The sequence below is a fragment of the Neodiprion pinetum genome, chromosome 5, assembly GCF_021155775.2.
Source record: "Neodiprion pinetum isolate iyNeoPine1 chromosome 5, iyNeoPine1.2, whole genome shotgun sequence".
Classification (NCBI taxonomy): domain Eukaryota; kingdom Metazoa; phylum Arthropoda; class Insecta; order Hymenoptera; family Diprionidae; genus Neodiprion; species Neodiprion pinetum.
In genome coordinates this window covers 33753707-33780401 of record NC_060236.1, presented here as the reverse complement: position 1 = coordinate 33780401, position 26695 = coordinate 33753707, and the positions used below count along the sequence as shown (strand labels likewise).

General features: G+C 38.4%; 6 protein-coding genes across 9 annotated transcripts; 3 read left to right on the top strand and 3 right to left on the bottom strand.

Annotated features, from left to right (window-relative positions):
* Positions 1–529: 529 nt before the first annotated feature.
* LOC138190322 (uncharacterized) lies at positions 530–2697 on the bottom strand. Of its 3 annotated transcripts, none has more exons than XM_069136770.1 (5): positions 2268–2697; positions 2012–2099; positions 1811–1943; positions 1652–1747; positions 530–1435 (listed from the first exon to the last, which is right to left on the bottom strand). In XM_069136770.1, exons 1-5 carry the CDS (start codon positions 2392–2394, stop codon positions 1295–1297), a joined length of 585 nt encoding a protein of 194 aa, XP_068992871.1. In that variant the 5' UTR covers positions 2395–2697; the 3' UTR covers positions 530–1294. The 3 variants fall into 3 exon arrangements, with proteins under 3 accessions (XP_068992871.1, XP_068992872.1, XP_068992870.1); XM_069136771.1 differs by having other exon boundaries at positions 1581–1747; positions 2268–2694; XM_069136769.1 differs by having other exon boundaries at positions 530–1568; positions 2268–2694.
* On the top strand, positions 579–2100 carry LOC124220452 (prefoldin subunit 2-like). The gene is made up of 3 exons (XM_046629341.2): positions 579–727; positions 809–932; positions 1015–2100. The coding sequence occupies exons 1-3, from the start codon at positions 579–581 to the stop codon at positions 1189–1191; spliced, it is 450 nt and encodes a 149-aa protein (XP_046485297.1). The 3' UTR covers positions 1192–2100.
* A 1281-nt stretch (positions 2698–3978) lies between the features above and the next one.
* On the top strand, positions 3979–4822 carry LOC124220451 (prefoldin subunit 2-like). The gene is made up of 3 exons (XM_046629340.2): positions 3979–4248; positions 4330–4453; positions 4536–4822. Exons 1-3 carry the CDS (start codon positions 4100–4102, stop codon positions 4713–4715), a joined length of 453 nt encoding a protein of 150 aa, XP_046485296.1. The 5' UTR covers positions 3979–4099; the 3' UTR covers positions 4716–4822.
* A 108-nt stretch (positions 4823–4930) lies between these two features.
* On the bottom strand, positions 4931–7197 carry Ak3 (Adenylate kinase 3). 2 transcript variants are annotated; one of them, XM_046629339.1, is made up of 4 exons: positions 6813–7195; positions 6038–6157; positions 5599–5771; positions 4931–5499 (listed from the first exon to the last, which is right to left on the bottom strand). In XM_046629339.1, exons 1-4 carry the CDS (start codon positions 6982–6984, stop codon positions 5290–5292), a joined length of 675 nt encoding a protein of 224 aa, XP_046485295.1. In that variant the 5' UTR covers positions 6985–7195; the 3' UTR covers positions 4931–5289. The 2 variants fall into 2 exon arrangements, with proteins under 2 accessions (XP_046485295.1, XP_068992869.1); XM_069136768.1 differs by lacking the exon at positions 6038–6157 and having other exon boundaries at positions 6813–7197.
* A 1222-nt stretch (positions 7198–8419) lies between these two features.
* Atg4b (Autophagy-related 4b) lies at positions 8420–12175 on the bottom strand. Its single transcript, XM_046629332.2, has 6 exons — positions 11578–12175; positions 10802–10969; positions 10349–10699; positions 9615–9896; positions 9110–9510; positions 8420–9032 (listed from the first exon to the last, which is right to left on the bottom strand). The coding sequence occupies exons 1-6, from the start codon at positions 11612–11614 to the stop codon at positions 8847–8849; spliced, it is 1425 nt and encodes a 474-aa protein (XP_046485288.1). The 5' UTR covers positions 11615–12175; the 3' UTR covers positions 8420–8846.
* Positions 12176–15212: 3037 nt separating this feature from the next.
* LOC124218888 (leucine-rich repeats and immunoglobulin-like domains protein 3) lies at positions 15213–25230 on the top strand. Its single transcript, XM_046625783.2, has 14 exons — positions 15213–16753; positions 18545–18616; positions 18729–18872; positions 19077–19214; positions 19308–19448; positions 19531–19818; positions 20023–20166; positions 20277–20515; positions 20610–20756; positions 20855–21169; positions 21276–21557; positions 21671–21946; positions 22074–22364; positions 22483–25230. The coding sequence occupies exons 1-14, from the start codon at positions 16503–16505 to the stop codon at positions 22650–22652; spliced, it is 2898 nt and encodes a 965-aa protein (XP_046481739.1). The 5' UTR covers positions 15213–16502; the 3' UTR covers positions 22653–25230.
* Positions 25231–26695: the final 1465 nt, after the last annotated feature.

Below are 26695 nucleotides of genomic sequence, written 5' to 3'. Positions count from 1 at the left end.
TAATTAGAATGCTTGGAAATGTGAAAAGTGAAATTACAATCGAACCGAAGTTCCCTATGGGTCTAAGCCCGAAATAACGATCCTATTTGATAAGTTGGCCCACGCTGTCTAGGCAGTGGCAAAGGTACTAAACTTGGCCTCAATGCGCTTGCTCTTACAAAAAAATTTGGAGTGTAGTGTAAACGTATTCATGGTGTAAGTATACAGGGTGTACTCTTGTGCATCTAACGCTGCTACGGCCCCCACTAACGTCATTTACATTTAACCACAATTGTGTGACGTCACGTGGGAGCTTATTACGTGATTTTGTTACTGCGCATCTCTGTTTATAGCACTCCTTACATAACTCGCACCATAGTTCCAATTGTCATCAAAGAATCACGCATGCGCCAGACAATCGGACAGTATCAGTTGAAGTCAAGTTCAAATGGTAAGCGAGAAATCTTAGATATCGATGTGTCGTGAAAAAGTCGTTGCTTCAACCGAGAGGGGTCGTCCGCACCGTGATCCTCCATTATTATTTGAAGTGTTCAGAGAGCTGAGTAACGCTGAAAAATCGCGTGAACGAATCTTCAAATATGGCGAGTGACAAGAAAGCTGGAAAATCCTCGATCAGAGGTGGAAAATCCAACGAAGAAATATTCGCCGGTTTTCAAACTCTGCGTAACGAGCAGAGGGTGATGGCGAATAAGCTGTCAGAAATGGAAATGGAGATGAACGAGCATAAGTACGAGTCAACTATTTTTGACATAACCTAATAAACGCAGATTTATTCCCTGAATATTAATTCGACAGAGCATTATTTCAGGATCGTTATCGACACTCTGAAAAATGTCGATCCCTCCCGAAAATGCTACAGAATGATCGGCGGCATTTTGTGTGAACGTACAGTCCAGGAAATCACGCCAACGTTAATATCCAACAAAGAGCAGGTTAGGTCGCCACCGCGTAGCGATAAAAGACATTGGATAAAGGAAAAATAATAGCTTTACTGAAATTCCTTGTATTTTTCAGTTAGCCAAGGTGATAGATGCACTGAACGAGCAGCTCGCAAAGAAGGGGCATGAAATAAACGAGTATAAAGAAAAACACAACATAAGAATTCGTGGTCAGGATGAACTGCAACAACCGGAAGATGACTCGAAACAAGCCAAGAGAAATGCAATAGTTGTTAACCCAATCGAAGTCTGATGCTTATAAATATATTCTGATCTTAACATAACTTCCCATACTGTTCTTTTCTGAACTCAACGTGTATTATTATTTTTTATTGGATATAAAGAAAGAGAAAAATCTAATACCTTAACATATGCGATTCAAACAGTACACCACAGTCAGTTTTCCTTTTGTGATTATTATTTATAACTATGATTTCCCCTGACTGATACCTTAGGTGATCTTGCTCTGAATTTTGGCGGTGCTGAATCCGAGTTCTCTGTAGCACATTTATGTTTTAATTTGGAATTTATAGTCATGTCAGTTGTATTGGTGTTAATTGATATTTTTTGCAAGAATTTCGGAACTGGGTTAGCTCGAAATTTTCGCGCATCTTTTTCTGCTTGTAACACCTGAGAACTTACCCAAGACATACATGTCGGTTAATTTCCAACATCAAGAGTCGCTCCTTAAATTCAACATCTAGAATACATACCGTCTTAACACGCTCAATTTTTCGCTGCTGAAGCTGCTTGTTGCGCTCATCAAAACTAAAGGGTTGCATCTTTATACCAGTTTTCTGTTTATCGAGCTGTGCAATAGAAGAAACAACGAACTTTACCATTTTTGGATTAAGTATATAATCTTAACTTACATTTGGTGCAGCCTGAGGCTTGCTATTCACCCTCCATGGGAAAGGCTCGAGACCTTGAACGCGAAATGGGGTGCTTGTGATAATTTTTTCCTGTTCTTTGGTGGGATTCTTCAGCCCTATCTTTTCTAACGGTCTAAAAAAAATGAGCATATAGCTATGATACATTTTCGAATTCATGTTTTATCAAACTTTTCATCTCACCTTATAAAATCGTCCGAAACGTCATTGGGCAGTGTCTGATAATGTTTATTAGTCAGTTGCTTCGATGAAAGATCTTGATTTCTGCGATCTACGTTTTAGTAAATATAAGATAAAAAGTATAAGATTTAACGTCACATAATAGCAGAATTTATAGTTTACATGGGAAAATAAAACATTGATTATATTATTATTTGTTTATGTAACAGCTGTACTGAAAAATATCGTTGTAGCTCAAACTAGGCACAACCATGGTTACCAAAAAATGAATCCTTTGCCTCTGGGATGTTATCAGCAAAGGAGATATACTGCGGTGACTCGATAGAGTCGTAAGTGCTTGCAAATAGAGAAAAGTGGGTATCGCTTGACGAAGCCATAACTTCCATAGTCTTGAAATCTTGTTTCACAAAGAAACAGCTAAATGAGTACTGTTAAAATCAATGATTGATCACTGCAATAACGAGTTGATCGATAAAATTGATTTTTGGCAATACTCTTATAATTTCATGGAATTGTTCGGTTGAACAGAATATACTGAGCAAAATTATGAGTACACTATTACAGGATAGGTTCACTATTCAAGAATACAATATTAGGTGCTGATGATGGTGAGGGTTCAGTAGTACTAAATTTGAAATATAACTGATGCTGGTCACTTCAATACAGACAATGGATTTCAAAGTGTTTGCCTTCCATCAAGTCTGGACAAAAGGTCGTAGACTTTGCAGAGGGAACCAGAGACAATAACAAATGTTTATGGTTTGGTGTATGTGACACATGTATTTAAATGAGTCAACAGGTACATACATCGTATACTTATGGGTACACTACTAAAAGTGTGATTAATATTTATTTGAAAGCTTACTGAAAATAGTACAAATGCCTACAATAAAACGGCTAAATTGAACCCTAATAAAAGCAGTGACGATCGAGCCACACGCAATATACATACGATAATTTACAAGATTTTTGGTACGAAAAATTTCTGATCATCCTACTCTGAAACAGTACAAAACCGAATTTAAAACACCAGAAACAATTAGAGTTAGAAACTGTGAAGAGCATTCAATGGGTTGTGAAAGAAACCGCATTGATTGTATATCTTGCTGAAACAGTTTGTGCTACAACTTTTTGGTGGACATTTCAAAATGACTTTGGAATAAGAAAAAAGGTATGTGTGTAATGATTATGGAACAATTGAATTTTTTCATGAACTAAATTACAATGTTCAGTATCTATAATAATCATATGTGGCATAATATAGGGTATGGAAATTAATAATACGGATTTTTTCTCATTTATTATTAGCTCACATTTTTGAGCTAATAAATTTTTCATAAAATGATTTGCTGGAGTTTTCTTTATTCATAACATGGATAACAATTGGGTAGTAGAGATGGTAAGCCCATATATGTGTGACCATGCGCGTTCACGTATCTGGGATCATATCAGTAGTTTCACTTTTCACATTTCCCGCCATCCAAGTATTCTGATTGGTTGACTAAACTTTTGAAACTAATTAGAATGCTTGGAAATGTGAAAAGTGAAATTACAATCGAACCGAAGTTCCCTATGGGTCTAAGCCCGAAATAACGATCCTATTTGATAAGTTGGCCCACGCTGTCTAGGCAGTGGCAAAGGTACTAAACTTGGCCTCAATGCGCTTGCTCTACAAAAAATTGGAGTGTAGTGTAAACGTATTCATGGTGTAAGTATACAGGGTGTACTCTTGTGCATCTAACGCTGCTACGGCCCCCACTAACGTCATTTACATTTAACTACAATTGTGTGACGTCACGTGGGAGCTTATTACGTGATTTTGTTACTGCGCATCTCTGTTTATAGCACTCCTTACATAACTCGCACCATAGTTCCAATTGTCATCAAAGAATCACGCATGCGCCAGACAATCGGACAGTATCAGTTGAAGTCAAGTTCAAATGGTAAGCGAGAAATCTTAGATATCGATGTGTCGTGAAAAAGTCGTTGCTTCAACCGAGAGGGGTCGTCCGCACCGTGATCCTCCATTATTATTTGAAGTGTTCAGAGAGCTGAGTAACGCTGAAAAATCGCGTGAACGTATCTCCAAATATGGCGAGTGACAAGAAAGCTGGAAAATCCTCGATCAGAGGTGGAAAATCCAACGAAGAAATATTCGCCGGTTTTCAAACTCTGCGTAACGAGCAGAGGGTGATGGCGAATAAGCTGTCAGAAATGGAAATTGAGATGAACGAGCACAAGTACGAGTCAACTATTTTTGACATAACCTAATAAACGCAGATTTATTCCCTGAATATTAATTCGACAGAGCATTATTTCAGGATCGTTATCGACACTTTGAAAAATGTCGATCCCTCCCGAAAATGTTACAGAATGATCGGCGGCATTTTGTGTGAACGTACAGTCCTGGAAATCACGCCAACGTTAATATCCAACAAAGAGCAGGTTAGGTCGCCACCGCGTAGCGATAAAAGACATTGGATAAAGGAAAAATAATAGCTTTACTGAAATTCCTTGTATTTTTCAGTTAGCCAAGGTGATAGATGCACTGAACGAGCAGCTCGCAAAGAAGGGGCATGAAATAAACGAGTATAAAGAAAAACACAACATCAGAATTCGTGGTCAGGATGAACTGCAACAACCGGAAGAAGATGACTCGAAACAAGCCAAGAGAAATGCAATAGTTGTTAACCCAATCGAAGTCTGATGCTAATAATTATATTCTGATCTTAACATAACTTCCCATACTGTTCTTTTCTGAACTCAACGTGTATTATTATTTTTTATTGGATATAAAGAAAGAGAAAAATCTAATTCAGGTGTTTGCTAACGAGTTTATCAAATTAGTTTGTGGGTTCTTTTCCAAATAGTTTTATGTTACCGTTCGGTTGTATTTGGAAACCCAAATTACACATTTCAAAATATTGTCCAGCACTTTCAATTGCGTAATTTTCATAATCTATACAATGTACATAATAACATGAGAGACAGTGAAAATTTTTACATAGTATTACAGGCTAGTTGAGACGTGTAGCATTGAAGTCTGAAGTATTATTTGTCATATTTTTGTGGATAGGTTTTATACTTTTATACTCAATTAGTTTCCCTAAATTTTGATATGTTGAGTGCAAACAGATGATAATTACTACAAAAAAATTGACACCATAAACATAAAAGCTATGGCAAATATGAATTTGATAAATTGAATTCGCCTATCTAATACCTCGTACGATTAATAAATTAACATAAAACACCTCTGGCAGATAAAAAAAAAAAAGTCATCAAGATGTAAATTTTGCTACGTAGTCCTTTATGCTCGGCCACATTTCGTCTGTAGTACTTCCATGAAAATCACTAAGGATCCCCGTTTTCCTATAATACTCAATAACTGGTTCAGTATTTTTAGCGTAATCGTTTAACCGTCGTTCTACAACTTCCCGCTTGTCGTCCGGTCTCTGTACCAACGGTTCTCCAGTTACGTCATCTTTTCCCTGTAGGGCAGAAAGAAAAAAAATGGCGGGAAATTGAAACAGAATACGGTAACAATTGAAGTGTTCGATCGGCAATCATCGTTATTTGATAATACTCACCGACACTTTTGGTTCGTTGAAACCGATATTATAAACTCTTCCGCTAGGTAAGTGAACCCACCGACCCTCCACCCTCTTTAATATAACATCATGAGGTACGACGAGATTGATGACTATATTCACAGGATATAGTTGTTGTAATCGTTCTGCTTGGGCCACCGTTCGTGGGAAACCTGTGCCAAGTCTTGACTTAGATAATAATATATCATTGGCGTTATTGCGAAGGGTAAAGCTCAACGTCGCGACGATAGTCTACAACTTGGCCCCGCGCACTGACGCGCTACTTCCCAGCGAAAATCGGAGCCAAAAAACGGCGAAAAGACGTCCAAATGGCTTTAAATTTTTGAAAATGCGTCTCATGGCCTTCGAAGATGTCTTTCAGAAGACAAAATTTGTCGCATTGGTCATGTTTTTGCAGCCTTTTGGTTGATATACTCACCGTCCAGTAACCAATTTTTTTTATCCAGACTTTCGACTTCTTTACCGATCAGGACAATCATGGTTTCATCCGGTACGAGATCACCTTTGCTTAAGTATTTACTTACTTCCAAACCCAATTCTAGAAAAGATCATAATAGTCATGGTGTATCACCAAATACGTATTTTGGGATGAATGACGAATCCGCGCGAAAGTGATCTAGTGTTAATCATCGCCGCAAATACAATACCAATTCGTTTCCTTTTTATGGGTTCTTATTTACAATTAGGTATACTCATAATTATATATAGTTTCACCACAGTTACGACAAGAATATTTTGGTAACTGGTATTAGTGTACAATGGTAAGTCTGATTATTGTTACGTAATATAAGGAAACAGAAAAATAGTATTGTAAGGTAGGGGCATTCATAGGTATATATATTTTCACGAACGCTGAGTGATGCAATCTGTGACGAAACTTGTGACAGTTATCGACATCTTCAACAATAATGTTTTGATATGTTCGTTACTCTTATTTATCAGCGCTTATCGTAAAAGTTCGATAATTCTAAATAATGAATGCGCTTATGTAAGTAAAACAAATAGTATATGTATGGGATATGTATGTATGTTTGGATGCGTAATGGTTCAAAGAGCAATTAACGATGGAAAACAACGTTGAATAGACTGTTCTACAGGAAAAATCGTTCTCTTCCTTTTTCTTGTCGCGTTTTACTGTGGGTGAATTTTTATTCATTGATTGATATTATTGTTTGTTTCCATATATTCAATACCCGTCTTCTGCATAATGTGTCGCCGCAAAATATCCCCGCTCGAAACGTGGGTGACGTCGAAACTTTTCACGATGCGAGATGATACCGTGCCCTTTCCGGAGGCCGGGGCCCCAAGAATGACGGCCCTGAAGGCTGCACCAATAGCCCTTCGAGCTGTCGTGGCTGACGTCATCCTTCTCTGCCGCTCGATGGTTAGCCTTGAATCGTCACCGAAATTGCAACAGTTGCTCTGATGCGCCGACCAGTCTCAATGCGCTTACTGACGAAGCGCAGCAGTCTTACTACAAGGTTCTACGAATGATTGCTAGTACGTTATCATTAGGATATGTAACACGTTCAAGCGACCCTTGACCCATGGTAGTGGCAGTCAGCAAACTGCGCGCTCGTATCTCCCCCGCAACCGATGAGGTATACACGCGCTGTGCGTAACTATGTGCGCGAAGCTTGAACTCACGTGGTTCGGACACGCACGTGGTTGAGCGACGGTGCTCGCAAGCAATCAGAGCAGCGTGGGCTAGGCCCAAGGCTAAGTGGAGGGGATAGAGAACGGTTCCTGCGATCTGATTGGTGCGCCGTGCTCATTCTTCAATAGCCTCGCTTAGGGGATAGTCGGATTTGAGGTTACGTCAGGGTTTATCTATTATAGATCATCAGTACGTCAGGGTTTGTTATCGGGGTAAGCGTAGGGTAAGGGGTTGGAAAATGAGACGAACTTTTGCGTAACTTGTACATATGGTATTTATTTCCTCAAAGGCATAACATTTGCCTGGAATTAATAGGTTCCGAGTCCATTTTAAATAGTTCGTTCGTGCAACGGTATTACTTAGCTAATTGGTACTATTTATATAGCAATTTAACTAGAAAATGAATTCATGTAGGTATAAAGTTCGGATAGCGAAATGTCGAGTATCTATGTGAATATCTACTAGGCACGGGCAAATGATTGAAATGTCAACGGATTACCCGAAATTTTTTGGTTTCTAAAGTATAACTGGGTATACAAGAGTCTAACAGGGATTATGGGACTAGGTTCAGGTGTAGAGTCTAATTCGGGATCAGCGCAGACTGGTCTAATAAACAAGAACCCGGACTTGCAATACTAACTGTTCGGGTACAATGCTCTGCAGTCCCATTTGTATACAAATGGTTAAAAGGCGGAAGGTAGGTTTGTCGTGATCCAATCATGACACAGTCGTCCTACTGCATCAACCTGATAATTATATTCTTGTTTCGCTTTTCCGTGCTTGTTGTACGCATGGGATAGCAGTTTTATTCCGAACAAGACAAGATATTCGTGCTTTGTATACCTTATGGCAGTGGGTACTTATTATTTGATTCACTGACAATGAAGGCAGGGGGAAGAGATTCAAGAAAAATAATGAACACGTTGGGTATGTATAACCCACGCTATTGGAATAATAAAGATTTTGCTTAAACATGCCTAAGCTACAGGTGTAAATAAATAAATAAATAATTTAAATCCTCTTACATTTTACGATACACATATTACTGTGCCTAGCACAAACTGCCAACGGTGCTGAACGCGTAAATCATTCGTATGAAAAGAAAGAGATCCGTCAACCTATATATGTATGTGTGTGTGTATATATATATATATATATACACGTAAACATAATTTATTTACGCCATAGTAAAATACGTGTATACTGTTTTCGATTTTTTTTTTTATCACATAAAATCATAATATTATAGGTTACTAAAACCTGGTGAATTGTTACGTGTTTGACTAACTAAAGAGAAGAAAAAGATGTTAATTCATAAAACGCGTTCAAATTGTCAGTTGAATGTGCTAGTGCATAATTAAGTGAGTGTGAATTAATAAGTAATAGTAAGTCTTGAGTCATAGGAATATCGCGGCATTATCATCAGGTGCTTACCTAACATTTTTTTAAGTACTTTTTTTTAAGTAAATATATATCCTTTACATACATATCTATATATATGTTATATAGATATGTATGATATATGTTTATGGTTGTTTTCACAATTTTCTCTAAGTGTACTTAATTTACTCTACCATTCGCACAACTCGAATTCTTCACACTCGTAATGACTGTCATCATCCTCGATCTTAGTGGACTCCTCGGACGATGACAAAACACTTTTTCTATTCTCCATACTGCGTTGAACGTCAGCGCCACTGCCTTCGCTGAAGAGGAACATTGGATACTCAACTTTCTGGTTGGGTGGTATCAAAAACTAGAATCACAAAAATCAGGACCAATATTTTTATCTGGTTTATCACATGCCTTGTGATCAGGGTCAAGTCTACTTACGGGCGTTACTACTGTCACAAAACTATCGAATGCAGCTTTGTCGCGAAAATAAAATCCCACACAACAGCTGGGGTCCATTTTTGACAGAAGCATCTTTCGTGGCGAAGTGCAGTGAAAACTTTCCAATGAGAAATTTCGCCTCCACACATCAACCGTTTCTTGACAGTAATGTGGATCTAGATGGATCAGCTTGTCTTCCTGGTAACCAATGAAGTAAAGAGAGTGACGCGGACGTCCCCCAATCACCCCTATGCAGTCTTCCAAACTGAGAAGAGCTGTAAGACATGGTGCGTATCCGGGATTCAACTTATCCATGCCTAGTCTTAGAGGAACCAACAGTACTAGAGACCTCCAACTCCCATCGGGTTTCTGGCACACCTTTGCTACATCATCCATGTATACTACAAGGAGAATAAATTAAAAGCTAGTCGAGTCACAGACTTCACAGTATTTCCAGAATCTTGAATGATTCGAAAACTATTGGACATCCACTAACGCTACCTACCGGCACAATCCTGTGCAACATATACTGCAAGCTGATCAAATTCAACATGGCAAATCGCAGCACGTTCGACAGCCTGTTTGAGAAGATGAGCTACTGACGATGGACCGTACCAATCTCCAGCCTTTTTTCCAGCAGCTGTACCTAAAGAGACCAAAGCGTGTATGGAGAGTGGGGACAGTGGGGCTGGCTGATCCCCAAACCATTTGATGATCATTCTGTGCTGCGAATCTTCATGGAATTGCTGGACTGAATCAATGGACCCATCAGGTCGCCACCTCCATTCTATGCACAGTAACCTTGTCTATTAATAGAAAATATTTTACATCTGTATTGCAGTTTGAAGTCTAGCTGTTGCTTGATATTGCTTGTACTACTGCAGAAAGCTATGCTGTGAGCAATAATCAGTAGTTTTGGGTCAAGAGTTCTGTAATTGTTACTATTCTTCCAAAACTATTATATTTGGTCATATATTAGAATATGTTTGGTGTTCGAAAGACTCCAGCGACTTGCAATGTTATTATATTTTTAAAATATTTATTAAATCTGCAAAGAACAAAACATTTCCCATGTTTAAGAGTTGTGATGAATTTTTACGTTGGAAATCTGAGATAACTTACTTCTTGATTCTCTAGAAAAACAATCGTTGACATTTTTTTGTCTAAATGTCCTTTAAACTCTGGCAGTTATCAAAAGATTACACAGTAAGATTTTTGTTTTCTTTCAGAAGTACTTGCCTCTGCCAAGAAAGTGACAGACTAGCGCTTGGGCTAACATCATTTGTCCACTTCTAAGCATACATCCCCAGCCACAATCTGTTGTAAAGTTAGAACCATTCAAGATGGGAAATTCCCGTCGATAAGTCAGCCACAAACGGGACGTGAAGTCCTTTCGAAAACCATCCATTCCTTGTTCTAAAGTACAGGCATCTTTTGCCAGTGACACATTGCTACCGGTTCCCATATCCAACCCTACAGCTTCAACTGCCCGTTCAGGAGAATCTTCATTTTGTCTTTTGTGGTAACAGGATCCAAGAAGAAAGACAGGAGACTCTTTCGAGAAGTTAGTTTTTATCTTGATGCTCCACCCTTGCAGTATTTCAAATACAGTGATTAATTTAAAGTTTCATTTTCCATATTGTTTGCAATAACTTTTCACACTCAGATTATAAGAAAAGTGTCTGCAATTACCGTATTTCACATTATTCCACATCGACATTAGCTTCTTCTTCATTTTGCCATCAACCTCGGCACCATTGCTCGAGTCGTCGACCGATATTTGTGATATTTTTTGCGATGATACGGTATGACCGGGAGTAACAAACCCAGTGAACCATCCTGCTCCCCCACTGAATGCACCTGCAGATTAATTATTATTTCTTAAGGACCGTGTTAACAATTTTTAATCTTTTATGAACAGTTATCATTACGTAAAGCACCAATAATTTTTGATAAGTGGCAATAACATTTTTTTGTTTTAAACTAAGAACAAAGTGTCCATTATGTACCGATAAGAAATCAACTCATTTGTATCAACGAATTGATCCTTATATCATTTTCATTTGTACAAAAAAAATGACAGCTGTAGTAAACATGAACTGACACATGTCTTATAGATTACGATGAGATAACAATAGCGTTAATATGGCAACTTGTGTTTCGACATGCGAATTTAAAAATATCATCATTATGATTGGTTCGTCGATTTTTCGTTTTTGTTTTAAGATACTATTGTGTTTTTTCGCCAGATTCAATGAAGCGTGCAATGAGAACAAAACTGAGCTATTTCTACGTCTCGCGTAGATTGGCGAAGCTATTTAGACCGGAACCATTTGACGAAATATACCTAGCCAGGCATACCGTGTACGTATGTACTAATATATGGATAAATATGGGTGTGATTTTATTTGCAATAACGTGTTAATTAGGGATGAAGGATATTTCATTTTATTTAATTTTTTTCTTACCTAACCTCTCGCGCGAGGATTGAAGTTGCCCGTTCATAACCGATTAAACTGCGGTACCAATGTCTAGAGTTTTATTAATCGTAGGCTATTATAACAAACTACATTTTCGAACGCGTAACACCAAGCTGAACAATCATACGTTTATTTAACTTGACGCAGCACTTAATCACCGTGTTTCCCACTTTTCAAGCTTGTCGAAATCGAACCGCCACTCGCCGCCGAACCCACTGAAGGCGTTATATTTAACCGCCGTGCATCATATCCGTGCTGTGCATTCTCATGGCATTCTCCCACTGATCTCTATACCACGGTCTTACATACAGGTCTTGCAACGAGCGTGGTGGGGGGTCGTCAGTTCACGACCCAAACAAAAGTACAACTTATGGCCACAAGAGCAGCGCTACGAGTTATTCATAAGCTTATTATTATTATTTGGTGGAACCCTACCAATCTTTTTGATACTCATACACAGATAACCTTACGTTGTTATGTCACTCATATGTCTATGAATAACTGACAGTGTCGCGTAGTGGCCAGTAGTGGCAAAAAAAATTTGGCCAATAACGCGGCTACCCCCACCACTCAAATTTCGGTTCGTTGCAAGACCTGTATGTAAGACCGTGCTCTATACAAACTGGATAGTGATCAGGTACCCTATCTCGCAGTACTGAGTGAAACCAACCCCCTGACACTCACCACTGCTCGTATACTAGAAAATTGTACGCGTCTTGTCCCCGTTTTTTAGTTCCTCTACGTGGCGCTAGTAGACTTCTGACACGCTCGCTGCCCTCGCTGACCGCGCGCAAGCTCGTCAGGTAACTAGTAGCGCCACTAGTGGTGGAAATTGGCGGCAGAATCGAGGGACATTTTGCGAACCACTTTTAGCAGCGTGTGTCAGGGGGCTGAGTGAAACCACTAGAAGATAGGCAGGGGATTTGGGAGGACGGAGGAACGAAGCAAACTTGTGACAAATTCTCCGCGTGAAATTTAATTGGGTGCAGGGTTTGAGGCTTGGGCTATTGATAAATCGAATATAATGTATGCCATGAACGTCTCTATTTTATCAGCATTTCGTTCTTTGTGGACTATTTCTACCCTAAAATGGAAAAAAGACGTTTTTGAGAAGAGGCGTATATTTCAGCTATTACGTATACCTACCACAAGTCGAATGTTACGATTTGCCCATATTCATTCGTATATGATGTCCCTATGCGATGAGATAGATTCCCTACAAAACAATGTATGTCACTGACACCGGGCTGTCGCGTATAAATTTCTATTGCCCGCGGAAAATTTGGGGTCAAAGAAGTTGCAAATGGCGCTGCTCAATTGGTTTTACTATGTCGATGGTTTCACTCAGCAGCCCCAGTCCACTATCCAGTTGGTATAGAGAACAGTGGGATCTCGCGATCACATGAGAAAACCTCTTGGTCAATGTTTCGTGTAGAGTGCAGCACTGCTCAGTCCGGCCGCATTTCCCGCGTTATATTTCAATTTTGGTAACTTGGGCCTTAACAAGTTACGGGCGCATTCGGTTTCATTCTGACGGCCGTTGATATTATATTACACTTTCAACAGCTTAGTCAGCGCGATAGTGAATACATGTGTTGCATCGTCGCAACGCGCAAATTCTTATTAGTAAACCTTTTTTTTTCTAGTAAAATAAAAAAAGAAACCGGCCAATTATTACTAAATCAATGATCAATACCAGTAGGTAGGATGGTAACGTTATATGTATTGTTATCTCTTACGGGCGCAATACATGAAACGAATATTTTATTATTGTTACACTTGCGTTGCAGTAATACTAGTCAAATACAAAGCAATGAAGAAAGCCTTATCGGTGTTTCGAGGGCAATAATAATAATAGCAGCAGACCGCAGGTGCGAGTTTTGTGGTGCTTAGGCATAGCTAATTGACAAACCACCGGTAGTAGTGCATTGTCCGTCGAGTCCGACGAGGGTACATTTGTGAGCCACGGATTAGACCCGGTCCGCTTATAGTCGTATATTTTCTGAGCTGAGTCGCAAGGACACATTGAGCGACGCAGTTTCAAGTTTATAAATGCACCGGTCGCAATTTCGATTAGAATATCATTCCTAAACTGCTTATGTATTTCTACATTCTTCTACATTAGATTGCAAAAATAGAGATGAACGCGCACTTAGTGCATTCTGAACGAATGAATAGCATAAATAGTCATCGTTTATACATTCGACTATTTCATCAGCGGATGGAATATACCTATGACACTTATTATAAAGACGAAAATTTGTCCATCCATTCCACGAATACAGTGAGTTCGGAATATGAACTAATGTATCAAGATTATTTCGCCAATTAGAAAATTTTTACAGGACTATTCTTACTGCTGGGTAAAATGCTTCAATAGATCCATTTTAAATGAAAAATGGATAATGCTTTCAAAAGCATAATTTTTACGGGTAAATGTAAATGGTTACTTAATGGGTTGAGAACACTTAAAATGTTAAATGCAAAATGCCATTTATATTTTAAATGCCTATTTTAAATGAAATCATTTCAAATATTACTCAACAGTGGCTATTCTACGCTATGCTTTAGACGGCCACGGTCTTCTTGTAATGGGCTACATATCGCAGAGCAATTCTGTAGATTGTACAAAATCACCTAGTACATATTTAAATGTAAAAATACGTAAAACCGTGAGATGAGTTTAGAATTGAGACTGATTATTTCAAGGTGACTATTTTTAACGAGACTGTATATATAATGTATACATCTGTGTACATAAGGTAGAGACCTAACGAGTTTAATACTCGAATTTTTGTAATTTTGGGTGAATTGCATTCCAACTAGCATTTTCTTTTTTATATTCAAACGTTTTTTATTTCGAAGGAACACGTGTTCAAATAAAAAGAGAACAAGTATGTACATCATTTCCAAGAGCTACGGTAATATTTTATACGGCAACAATAGGTGGCCCCTCGATTTGGCCTCGACGAACGATTCCAACTCTGGCTGGCTCGACGCACGGTCTCGGTGTGCTGCAGTGTGCTGGGTAGACTGGAAAGGCGTTTTAAGGTTTAGCGCTTTATAAGTCGATGTTCCAAGACTCGCTCCGCTCCTTCTTTCTTTTCGTCTTCCTCTTTGTTGCGCCTACGAGAAAAGATGCTGGTGCATTGAGGCGATAAAACTCTCGAGGGAGGGGAATCCTGGCCGGGTCCAGCGGCTTTATTCCTTGCCCGGTTTGCCCGTGAATGCCTACTTCCATTTCGGTATAATAGAGAATGGTTGCGGCACCTACCACCTACGTATGGCAGCCGCAGCCCGCACATCCAGCATCGCGGTGTGCGTGGAGTAGAGCCCCCGCTGTTCGCCTACTCCTTTGATTGTGAGTCGGGCCGGGTTTTCTACCTGTTCTGATGGTGGTAGTGGCCGTCCATGAGCAGTTCAGACTCGGACGTCGTCGCCGACGATCATGGACCGTGTCCGCACAACCGCCAAGAGGCTGATCCACCACTGGCTTTCTTTCGGATATTCGTTACTCTCGTTTTGAGTATTGGTCGTGTCCGTTTACCGGTACTGGAAGTAACGCCGTCATTCGCAAAGTATATTTCAATTCCGGCCAGTGTCAAGTAACACGCTATCAGGATCGGCGGTCGTAACTATAATCAAATTATCTACAGAGGTGTGCGGTGCCAGTCTGCGGTTATTGGATGCGGATACACTCGTCGTTCCTGGCTTAGAGCCTGTGTGCTGTCCGTGAGGCGTGAATCTCTTATCCCCACCCTTGTTTTGTCACGCAACGGTGCCCAAAGCCCGCCTGCAATGGCGCATTCAACATCAACTTTGCTGTAGCGTTAATTCGTTCTTCACCTGCCTGCGGTACACGATGTAAACTAAAATCTACGGATTCAACTGTTGCAATTTCTTCTTCAAATCTAAACAAAATTGATAAACGAAACAAAAGAACGCATGCACCAAGAAATAATAATCATAACCACAACAATATATCGTCGAATTGAAATTAGTGGATGAGACTTTGCGAAAAAAAAACAAACGCGTATGAATTTCTCAGCTGAAACAGTTGTAAATCAATACCTTCGGCATTTCTAGATTGTAGCGGTCAAGAATAATAATAATCATCGTTCGAACTTCAATGTCCATAATTCATAGTGTTCAAGTTGTGTAGAATAGTGTTGAGGTAAAAAAAACTTCAACTCCCACGGTTACGTCTATGCTCTACAATTCAACCAGCACCTGAAAGTCCAAGACGGCCAAAAGTGTCGTTTTCTGCGTCTGCGCAATCGACTCGACGACAGCGCCGCGGCTCGCGACTTATTGTTAGCGGGGTGAACAGGTACTAAGCAGTGACTGAGCCGAGTAAAGGATGTGTAAAGGGCAGCATCAGCATCAGCGGCGGCGGCGGCGGTAGTCGTCGGTTGGTAGAGCTCAAAATACGGGCGTCGTTATGGTGTCGACGATAGTGCGTGGGTCGTCGTCGTCGTCTTCGTTATTGTTGTGGTGGTGATTGCGAGGAATGTTTTTTCCTACGAAGAATCAATAAACCAGCACCGCGCGTAGTGGCTGTTCACACGTTGTTTCAGTAACTCGCAGATTGCCATTATCGTTTGCGATATTTCGATGATATGCTGCTGAATCGACGGCCGCCTCGCAGCACCAGAAGCAGAAGCAGAAGCAGAAGTAGCAGCCGCCGCTTATCGCTATGGGGTATCGCCTACGGTCCTAGTGGTATATACAGCAATACGTCCGGCGGTTAGCAAGTAGTATTTTCTATTCGTTGTGTAACCGATATACAACGACGACGTAGCCGAAAGTGCAAGAGAGAGAAAGAGAGATAGATAGAGAGAGAGAGAGAGAGAGCGAGAGACGGGCAGACATCTCGGAAGGCACGCAATACGCGCAGACGAAGACGTCTTATCATGTCAGAATCGAGCGAGGTGAGCTCGGCTCGAAGGTGGAAGAGAAGGAGATACGTAATTTTCATTACCCAGCTCGTCCTGTTGTTTTGCGCCGATGACACTCGCGCCAAACCTATGCAGGATTCGAGTATACTGAACAAATTGGACTTCCAGTGCCCCAGGGAATGTAATTGCCTGGGAAATGTCGTTAACTGCAACGGATTACAGCTCATCGATGCACCCAACAACTTACCACCATGGATCGAGGATCTGTAAGTGATTGTTGTTTGAGTTGAACGAAAGATGATTAACGAGTAAATAAACAAAATGTTTTCTTTATTGGCCGATTGTTAGTGTTTTCGAGCAGCTACGCGATTATGTTCTTTATAGGTTTTCTTTTTCCCTATAGTATGCGTGCCCCTATAACTCTGGAACTGTATGTACCAGCGTCTATCTGACCGTGGGTTTAAATTGAACTATCAGGAATTAAACTGGATATTATTATATTAATCCAGACGGAACAAGGGGTCGTTCTCTGTAAGTGGACAGATTGATTGAATCCTCTTACGGTTTGGTCAAAGGAGGGTCGCTCCTGTGCGTTGTCGTGCAGTAATATCTATCGTCTCGTGCATATGCGTCTGTATATATTTATATATAAACACATGATATGATTATTTGCTTCCGGAGTAGGAACATTACAGTTTGGAGGACAAGGAATTATCAAGGAACCTTAAATTATCAGTCCGATTGATATTCTGTTAGCTTATTTGTAACGATGAATGTCTTGATCACAAATTTGTGAGCTGCGCATTAGCGAGAAGTTTTATCTATATAATTCGGCCCGTATATTTCTGATAGAAGCTGTCCAATAGTTGATAAAAGCACTTGTGTTGATTACAGAGATCTCTGATTAAACACTATCATAGGTATGGCATGCTGTACCGATAGAGAAAAGTTACAAACAGGTCAATCAAACAACTGACATTTGATATTTCAAAAGTAAACTTGTCAGTTATTCAACCCGCGATGATGCGATAGACTATAGTGTATTATGAATGTGGAAAATAATTTACCCAGCAGCCAATTATCATTCGACACATAGACTATACATAAACAATCCATCACGTATATTTTGAATAATTTTACTTGTTTCGTTCCAAATTGTTTTTTCTGCCATGTGAAACGATATTGCGAAAGCCAGATACGAGCTGTTTTGTATCTACCATTGTTCTGAGCTGTAATCTCTGCAAGAATACAGTTATCAAATGTTTATTATTCTCTGTCGGTTGAAATTCGAAACTACATGTTGCGAGTATTGTTGTTATCAGAAAAAAAAGGGGGAAAACTAACAGAGTTATGCGTGATAGTAATTGACCCCCAAATATTTGTTAGATTGAAATATTTTTGCAATGTGTTTTCAGTTAGTTATTTAAAGATCACACTATTAAAGTCTCTGTAAAACTGCAAAATGCTTGAAAAATTTCAATTTATTAGTACACTCTACCCTTTGTATACATATCGTGACCTTTATAACATATTCGTAGAAAAAATAGATTTTCAGTTTGAAAAACTTGTAAAAATATTCCAAAGTTGTAAAAACCTTTCGCAATTACGCTGTTGCCGTTCGTTGTCCAAAGAAATATGAAACAAACAAGTAGGCATGCTTAATTTTACCAGAAAATATTTAACCTTGTATACACGCGTTTTTAATATTCTCTCTTGGAGTTAACGCCAAATGATGAAATATTTTCATTACGATTCTCCTAATCAGTACTTACGTGACTGTGATGGTAAGGCGTGTTTAATCAGCTGTGGGACATTCCCGGCATTAAGAATTGTGCAAATTTTTTTTCATCGGCAATAAAGAGTAGGATCATTAGTAGTAGTAATGTTAAATTAATTAACAAGACTCTTATGTTACCTCGTTGTTATTGCACTGCGAATCATTTTACTCTGCTGTACAATGTAAACAGATTTCCTCTTATGTACTTTTCTGTTCAATTTATTGCGATAAATTTGCATCATGGAATTGTTATTTAAGAAGAACATTTCAATACTTACAGAGAGTTGAAGAAAAATAACTTTTCAAGACTGGAATCCAACGCTCTTATTCATCTCACCAAGCTCAGGGTTTTGTGAGTAGTAATTGAATTAATAAAATTGTCTGCAGTAATAATCATTTTACCAAATTAATGAATTTATCATCAAATCGCCACTAAATTCACCTAATTTCTGCAACTATTTCAGAGATATAAGTGAAAATCGATTAAGCGACGATGTGAGCGAAGCACTGAATAGCTTGACTCAATTAAGAGCACTGAAAATCAACAAAAATCAATTGACGACCTTACCCAATCTTTACTCGCTCAAAAATTTGACCCATCTTTCAATGTAAGTAAATTTCTTCAGGCATAGCAAATTTTTGTTTGACATTTATCGCTTCCAAATATTAAGGTAGCTTACGATACGAAAGAAATCTCGGGCAAAATTATTTTGACTCCTAGATGAAAACATCGAGTGATAAGTGTCACATGTGAACCAATCTTAAGATTTGTATTTTTCAAATCAAATTCAATCATCAACTTTTTATCACAGGACGCACAATCTCGTTCGGTCCATAGATGGACAGACCTTAGTAAACTTGCCGAGACTTCAGTTCTTGGACCTCAGCAGCAACCATGTACCTGTTCTCCAGAGAGAGTCTTTCCTAGCTCCAAATTCCCTTACATACTTGTACGTATTCGTTCATAATTTATTACACATTTACTGATTTTTCATTATGAATTAATGATGCATGTAATTTTACTTTATCGACTTACTTTTCAGAAATTTGAACTCAAACAAAATTCGTGTAATAGAAAATGGGAGTTTGGACAATCTTACATCTCTGAAGGAATTGCGATTGAATAAAAATCGCCTGACCCATCTAAAAGATTTGTTCACAAACCTTGCTGAGCTGAGAATATTGTAAGTATTTTTTCGTTTGTTTTAACCATCTTTCGTCGATACATTTTCACAGATGATGAAATGTTTGTCTTTCGATTTTTAGGGAATTGAATAGGAATGAGTTGGAACAAATTCAGGGATTGAGTTTTAAGAATTTGACGAGTTTGGAGCAGCTGAAATTGAAAAGGAATAAAATTAGGTCTCTGGACACGGGTGCGATTGTCAGTCTGAACAATTTGTCTGTATTACAACTCGATCACAACTTGTTGACAGTTGTAATGAACGGTGGATTGTTCGGACTCTCGAAGCTCCACACGCTCACCATTTCGCACAATAAAATAGATGCGATTAAATCTCAGGCGTGGGAATGTTGCCAGAATATCACCGAGCTGTTAGTATTCACCCTTTTATATATTTAGGAATAAAAGTCACACAGCAAAGTTCTTTAATGTTCTAATATTTTTCTGCGATTGTTGAATGGCCCGCTTAAAAAACTTGAAAAAAGTGTGCTACTTTGTTCTTTGCTGTAGGTGAACGCAAATGTAAATATATGAATATACTGTATTGGAATAAGTGTCTAATTTACCACTTTCAGTGACTTGTCGCACAACGAACTGGTATCGATTGATCAAGGAACCTTCCAGTTCTTGGGTAAACTTGAACAACTTAAATTGGATCATAATAAAATCACTTTCATCGCAGATGGTGCTTTCAACAATACACCAAACCTAAGGATACTGTAAGCAGTTATATTGATCCCAAAGCTTTTCACGACTGTGGTTGAAAGCAGTTTACTTGACTGCTATTTCACAGTGATGATTTACGCTTATTTTCATTTTGTGTTTACAGCGAGCTTAACGAAAACAAGATATCTTACATGGTGGAAGATATTAACGGGGCTTTCGCACCGTTGATAAATTTGGAGAAACTGGGACTTGCTTTAAATCGCATCAAATCTATAAACAAGAACTCTTTTGTCGGTTTGATGAGACTCATAGAGTTGGATTTGAATGGGAACAACATAACAAGCATTGCGGAGAACGCACTTATTTCTATGCCAAATTTGTCTAGATTAAGAATGAAGTCTGGTTAGCAATTTGATGATAATACTTTTCGTTTTATTCTGATTTCCCAAGTTTCGGTTTCATTTTATTGATAAAAAAATAAAAAAATTCATTACAGACACTTTACTTTGTGACTGCGGACTCCAGTGGCTGAGCATTTGGTTACGCAGCCACAAGTACAGCGAGGCAAGAGTTCGGTGTGGGTATCCCAGCGCGTTGAAAGGAACGCTGTTGACTGAACTTCATCGCACAAATTTTACTTGCGGTAGGTGTAAACATAAAAAAATTAAGATAAATAAAATAGTTGATTCGTTTAGAAAAATTTACAGACGTTAATAAGGAAATTTTTGGTAAATATTTCAGACGAGCATCCAAAGCCACTGATTATTGGCGAACCAAAAACTCAAATGAGCATAAAAGGAGATAACGTGACGCTGTATTGCCGTGCTACCAGCACTGCGAACACTCCACTTCGATTTACATGGAAGCACGACAACGCTGAGATGCAAAATTTCGATATCAAAGTTGACACTGATTCTCTGGAGCGTGGGATAACAGAAGCTTTGTCAAGCTTGTATTTGACGAATGTAACTCATGCGGATGCAGGAAGGTATCAATGTATGGTCAGCAATGATTATGGGACAACGTACTCAGCTAAGGCTAAAATAAGCGTCCTTGGTGAGTGTTACTCCTTCACCGACGACGTCGTCTAACACTATTATCTCTTTCTTCGGTTCTGATCGCAGTTTTATTATATGTTGTGTTAAATTTTTGCCCCACACAGTGTATCCGTCATTTACGAAAAATCCGCAAGATATGCAAGTGCCGGCAGGTCGGACTGCCAAGTTGGTTTGCGCAGCAAAAGGTCAACCGACCCCACAGATAGCCTGGCAGAAAGACGGCGGGAACGATTTTCCGGCTGCTAGAGAAAGGCGGATGTACATGATGCCGTCGGACGATGAATTGTTCATAGTAGACTTCAAAGTCGCCGACACTGGGGTCTATTCTTGTACGGCGCAAAACTTGGCTGGTACCATCGTAGCGAACGCTAGTCTTACCATAAGTGGTAAGTAATTGTCTGTTTGGTATTGCAAAAGTGAACAGATATGCTCGTCGATCAGCGTTAGAGAAGAGAATTGTAAGCATTTAAGAAAAACATCCCTACTTTTTTCATACTAGAAACACCGTCGTTTGTCAAACCAATGGAAAATAAGGAAATAATTGTCGGTGAATCAATCGTTTTGGAGTGTATGGCGAGCGGATATCCTCGGCCAAAATTATTGTGGCGAAAAAATGGTAGCCCTCTGCAGACCACTGAACGTCACTTTTTTACTGCTGAAGATCAGCTCCTTATTATCGTTGATACTATTCCTAGTGACGCTGGTAGTTACGAATGCCAAATGAATAATTCGTTTGGTACAGCTGTCGGCACATCGCATCTTACCATAAACCCAGGTAAATTTGAACCGTGGAAAACTAGAAGTACAACATAAGTGATGGTCTGGCGATAGTCCTACCCTTTTCATAGTTTGCATAGCATTGGTTTTCCTATTATTCATATTATTTTAATTTCTTGTTTCAGTTTCGGGTTCAGTGGTTAACGAAGACGATATGCTGGGGATAATTATCATTACTGTAGTTTGCTGTGCCGTAGGTACTTCAGTCGTTTGGGTCGTTATAATATACCAAACCCGACGACGTCTCAGTATTAATCAGAGTGCCCCGCAACAATTTCAAGTAATTACTACTGCACCAGTACTAACTGAAGCTCAAACTCATCTCTACCTGGACACCAGTTCCCAACACAGCAAAGACAGTGGTACGGGAGACAGCACTAATCCAAGCAGTGATCAGCTTCAACTATGCCTTCCTGGTTAGTGATTGGCTGCCGCAGAAGGAATTGCATGCGTTTCACCCAACATTTATGAGTTTTTGAATTATGTAACGTCTAAAAAAGTGTATTGTCATAATTATCAACCTTTTGTTTCCAGAGGAAATCGTCACTTCCTCTACAAATAATGAGGAGGTGGAAAATATTTGTGGCTCGGATCCTCTTTTGGGTTACACAAATCACGAACGGCTAGAAGAGGAGCAGTCAGAATCAGTAGCGAATGATGAAAATTCTGTGAACATAAAGCCGTATGGTTGGATTCGCGAATGAGATGAAGATGGAGAGGAATAAACATTGGGTTAACAATTGTATAATATTGGCGATAGACGAAGAAAACAGAAAACGTTTAAGTTTAAGGAAATGATGAGGAAGAGAGAAACAATAATGAATAACACATAGTATTTTTGAAACTCCTGCAACGAGTCAGAACAAGATTAGTAATAGTGATTCCTTGCAGATAGTTTTCTTAGTGTAGAGAAAACTTCATAGTAATAGATACACGTAAACAGGCAGGATGCATGCAGGCAGCACGCAACAAACAAACACACAGACAGACAGACACACACAAACACAGAAACATGGCAGCATTACAAACAAATACCACTTAAAACAAGTCAAGTATTGTTGAAGTTTTAATATTAAGACGTGTGATTCAATTAAGCTATTATTATCGAGGATAAACCCTTTCGATGATTGCTCGAATCGATACATGGACGTATTTTGTACGTGAATAATTATACCTATAATCGAGTTCTTTAGCACACCGGTGAGGTACGACATAAGTGGCCTGTACCAAAAGCCCTGCGATATATACAGATGTGAACGTTTAAAAGAAGAAGAAGAAAGGCACAGTCATTAAAAAACCGCGTGCATTGATGACATTATAATTTGTATATATTAAGAGTTAGAGACGATGGATATTGATTGTATCACTGTGTATTATTGTACGTACAATAAATTACGGGTCTGCGGGTATGATGAAAAAAGTACCTTCAAATTTCGAATAACTATTCAAGGCAAAATTCGGTATTATAATATGTGCGTAAAATAAAGAGAAGCCTGAGAATATATGATATTTTTGTATGTATTAAAAAAACAAAAGAGAAAGAAACAAACAAAACTATTAACAACTTCGTCAGGAAGTATAATACCTGGTAAGTCTGATAATGAAAGTGAAGCCTGAAGCGCCTAAACAAAAAAATTCTAAAATAATAATGTACGTATAGAAAATAAGAATTTTTTATTCTCAGGCTCTTCAAACTATTTCCGCTTTTCTAATATTTTTGTAGTATCTTATTGTAGCCACCCTTCAACGCAATACCCGCAGATTTCGTAATTGTTAGCAATTTATGGCTATTATAGATTACGAGGATATACGCGTTATCAACCACAAGAGCCATACAGTAAACGAGCCTTTTGTGATAGATATTTATTCTAGAATATGATTTCATTTAGTTATTTATGTATTATTTTGTCAACAAAAAAAAAAAAATTAATTTAAATTTAACGACTATATACCTCTTTATGCGAGAGTGTACTGTATTATTGCACGTTGCATAAATACGAAAATGAGAGAAAAAAAGAAAAACACTAAATAAACAATAAGACGGCAAAGAAGAATTACGTATATTTCGTGGTATTGTCTTCCTGATAATGATTATGATTTATGATTATCATGTGTACGATTATGATGATTATTTTCGTTTATACACGTGTAATTCATGCATCGGTATGCCATTTCTCATTTTTTTTTTTTCATTTTGTTGTCGGTCTTCTCCCATAATGGGTTATCCTGATTTAAACTTACTAAAGAACTTACTATAAATTTACTTTACACTTCAATTAATTGCTCATTTCTTTTTAAATATAAGTAATAGTCTACAATGTTACACGGCAGTAGTAGGTATGTCTGTCTACGATGGCCGTCACTCAAAGACGTTTCCTTAGTATTTTTCGTCACGATATATGTATACCAAGTTTTCTTTTTCAGAAGTAATATTATTTGTTTGTTGACTAATTTACTATTGTCATTATTGCTATTATTATTATTATTATTATTATTATTATTATTATTATTATTACCTATTTAGTTTATTTCTTGATTGTTTAAACATAAAAATATTATCGTATACATAAATAGTTGTAAAGAGTACCTTGGTGAAGAACAAGTAGACTCGTAATATCACGAGTTACATGTGCCGTATAAAGAAAGCATAGATTCTTCTTACCATATTGTTTATATCTTTTTTTCGATATGCGACCCAGTCGAGCGTGCGAATTATTCTAAATACTTTACATACTGTTGGAATTATATTTTGTGCTTCATTCCTCTAACGTGTCAATCATATCAAAAAATTCAGTTGGATGATGACTGAAGTTTCAGTTATATTCACTTGATGCCATCAAGTAATTCTCACACGGTGAAATTGACGACGATTGTGATGAACTCGCGGATAGTATGTTTAATTTTCGAAGAAATTGTTGCATTATCCCATCAACGAGTTGATAGCTGTTACGCGTATATATAGTCAGTTTTTTCACGTGTCTCAAGTGACTAGTGAGTAAGATACAAAACTTTATGACGTTGTCTCGACTTTCTAATAATTTCTATCTTAGCTATGCGTATACGCTAACTTGTTTGACTGTTTTGTGTATGAATTGTACCATCTGGAATAGGTTTTCGATATGATTAGTTTTTAAACAAACTCGTTAGTCAGTGAATCACGTCATAACTGATACGCTGCATGTGATACACCAAATATGGCATCTGTTTGATTCAGTATTTTTCTTGTTATTATGATATATCAAATATTATGTACAAATATAACAGTAAACTTAGATAATCGATTTTGTAGTATTATTATTTGCTTTATTATGGAATCTGATTTCCTTTTTCCAACTACTCGCCCTATGATCTTTCCGAGCTAATCCCACAATCTCTGAAACTAGAATACGCGACGAGACATATGACGAAAAACTAATAATATTTTGTTGTTATCAGATGCTTTGATAGAATATCAGATATTCTATTTTACAAAATCTTTTCTACGTCGAATTCATGTATTTCGATTTCCTAATTCAACTCGCTCTAGCGTAAAACCATTACAAAGAAAAACTCGTTTCTCGCGAGTAACTCTTAATCCGTTGCTCGCAGCGTATTCGGACCGCACCTAATCGAATTTTCTCACAAAATTACGTCCATATAGTGCAGCAAAATATTGATTCCAGTACTTTTCAAAATCGTGAAAATTTTCGCCAAAAATACAGAGGGGTTAGCCTTACTTTTTTTTTGGGTAAAAAATTTTTTGTCTCGGATTCGATTTGTGTGACCATTTCTAGACTAATTGAACCCCAAGCAACTCAGAAAATGCAGCAAAATGAGCGTGGGACCACTAGGAAAGAAATGACGATGAAAAGAGCACCAGCTGAAAAATGTCAAAAACGCAGGTTCTAGTTTTTTGACTGTAACTTTCGATCCGTTGCTCGCAGCGTATTCGGACCGCGCCCAATCGAATTTTCTCACAAAATTACGTCGATATAGTGCAGCAAAATATTGATTCCAGCACTTTTCAAAATCGTGAAAATTTTCGCCAAAAATACAAAGGGGTTAGCCTTACTTTTTTTTTGGGCAAAAAATTTTTTGTCTCAGATTCGATTTGTGCGACCATTTCTGGACTAATTGAACCCCAAGGAACTCAGAAAACGCAGCAAAAAGAGCGTAGGACCAGCAGCAGAGAAATTACGATGGAACAAGCACCAGCTGAAAAATGTCAAAAACGCAGGTTCTCGTTTTTTGACTGTAACTTTCGATCCGTTGCTCGCAGCGTATTCGGACCGCGCCCAATCGAATTTTCTCACAAAATTACGTCAATATAGTGCAGCAAAATATTGATACCAGCACTTTTCAAAATCGTGAAAATTTTCGCCAAAAATACAAAGGGGTTAGCCTTACTTTTTTTTTGGGCAAAAAATTTTTTGTCTCAGATTCGATTTGTGCGACCATTTCTGGACTAATTGAACCCCAAGGAACTCAGAAAACGCAGCAAATAGAGCGTAGGACCAGCAGCAGAGAAATTACGATGGAACAAGCACCAGCTGAAAAATGTCAAAAACGCAGGTTCTCGTTTTTTGACTGTAACTTTTGATTTGTTGCTCGCAGCGTATTGGGACCGCACCTAATCGAATTTCCTCAAAAAATTGCGTCGATATAGTGCAGCAAAATATTGATTCCAGCACTTTTCAAAATCGTGAAAATTTTTGCCAAAAATACAAAGGGGTTAGCCTTACTTTTTTTTTGGGCAAAAAATTTTTTG

What these genes read in the sequence shown, in the direction of transcription:
- Ak3 (XM_046629339.1), bottom strand. Translation starts at nt 6,984, where the DNA reads ATGACGTCAGCCACGACAGCTCGAAGGGCTATTGGTGCAGCCTTCAGG. An exon ending in ACACATTATGCAGAAGACGG is followed by an intron (nt 6,158 to 6,812) that starts GTATTGAATATA and finishes GATCTTTTCTAG; the next exon opens with AATTGGGTTTGGAAGTAAGT. An exon ending in TCAACGAACCAAAAGTGTCG is followed by an intron (nt 5,500 to 5,598) that starts GTGAGTATTATC and finishes TCTGCCCTACAG; the next exon opens with GGAAAAGATGACGTAACTGG.
- LOC124220451 (XM_046629340.2), top strand. Translation starts at nt 4,100, where the DNA reads ATGGCGAGTGACAAGAAAGCTGGAAAATCCTCGATCAGAGGTGGAAAA. An exon ending in ATTGAGATGAACGAGCACAA is followed by an intron (nt 4,249 to 4,329) that starts GTACGAGTCAAC and finishes GCATTATTTCAG; the next exon opens with GATCGTTATCGACACTTTGA. An exon ending in TAATATCCAACAAAGAGCAG is followed by an intron (nt 4,454 to 4,535) that starts GTTAGGTCGCCA and finishes TGTATTTTTCAG; the next exon opens with TTAGCCAAGGTGATAGATGC.
- Atg4b (XM_046629332.2), bottom strand. Translation starts at nt 11,614, where the DNA reads ATGAACGGGCAACTTCAATCCTCGCGCGAGAGGTTAG. An exon ending in CTGTCACTTTCTTGGCAGAG is followed by an intron (nt 9,897 to 10,348) that starts GCAAGTACTTCT and finishes TACTGTGCATAG; the next exon opens with AATGGAGGTGGCGACCTGAT. An exon ending in TTGTGACAGTAGTAACGCCC is followed by an intron (nt 9,033 to 9,109) that starts GTAAGTAGACTT and finishes TTGTGATTCTAG; the next exon opens with TTTTTGATACCACCCAACCA.
- LOC124220452 (XM_046629341.2), top strand. Translation starts at nt 579, where the DNA reads ATGGCGAGTGACAAGAAAGCTGGAAAATCCTCGATCAGAGGTGGAAAA. An exon ending in ATGGAGATGAACGAGCATAA is followed by an intron (nt 728 to 808) that starts GTACGAGTCAAC and finishes GCATTATTTCAG; the next exon opens with GATCGTTATCGACACTCTGA. An exon ending in TAATATCCAACAAAGAGCAG is followed by an intron (nt 933 to 1,014) that starts GTTAGGTCGCCA and finishes TGTATTTTTCAG; the next exon opens with TTAGCCAAGGTGATAGATGC.
- LOC124218888 (XM_046625783.2), top strand. Translation starts at nt 16,503, where the DNA reads ATGTCAGAATCGAGCGAGGTGAGCTCGGCTCGAAGGTGGAAGAGAAGG. An exon ending in TGCCAGAATATCACCGAGCT is followed by an intron (nt 19,819 to 20,022) that starts GTTAGTATTCAC and finishes TACCACTTTCAG; the next exon opens with TGACTTGTCGCACAACGAAC. An exon ending in GCTTCAACTATGCCTTCCTG is followed by an intron (nt 22,365 to 22,482) that starts GTTAGTGATTGG and finishes TTTTGTTTCCAG; the next exon opens with AGGAAATCGTCACTTCCTCT.
- LOC138190322 (XM_069136769.1), bottom strand. Translation starts at nt 2,394, where the DNA reads ATGGAAGTTATGGCTTCGTCAAGCGATACCCACTTTTCTCTATTTGCA. An exon ending in GTTTCGGACGATTTTATAAG is followed by an intron (nt 1,944 to 2,011) that starts GTGAGATGAAAA and finishes CATTTTTTTTAG; the next exon opens with ACCGTTAGAAAAGATAGGGC. An exon ending in AGCCTCAGGCTGCACCAAAT is followed by an intron (nt 1,748 to 1,810) that starts GTAAGTTAAGAT and finishes TCTATTGCACAG; the next exon opens with CTCGATAAACAGAAAACTGG.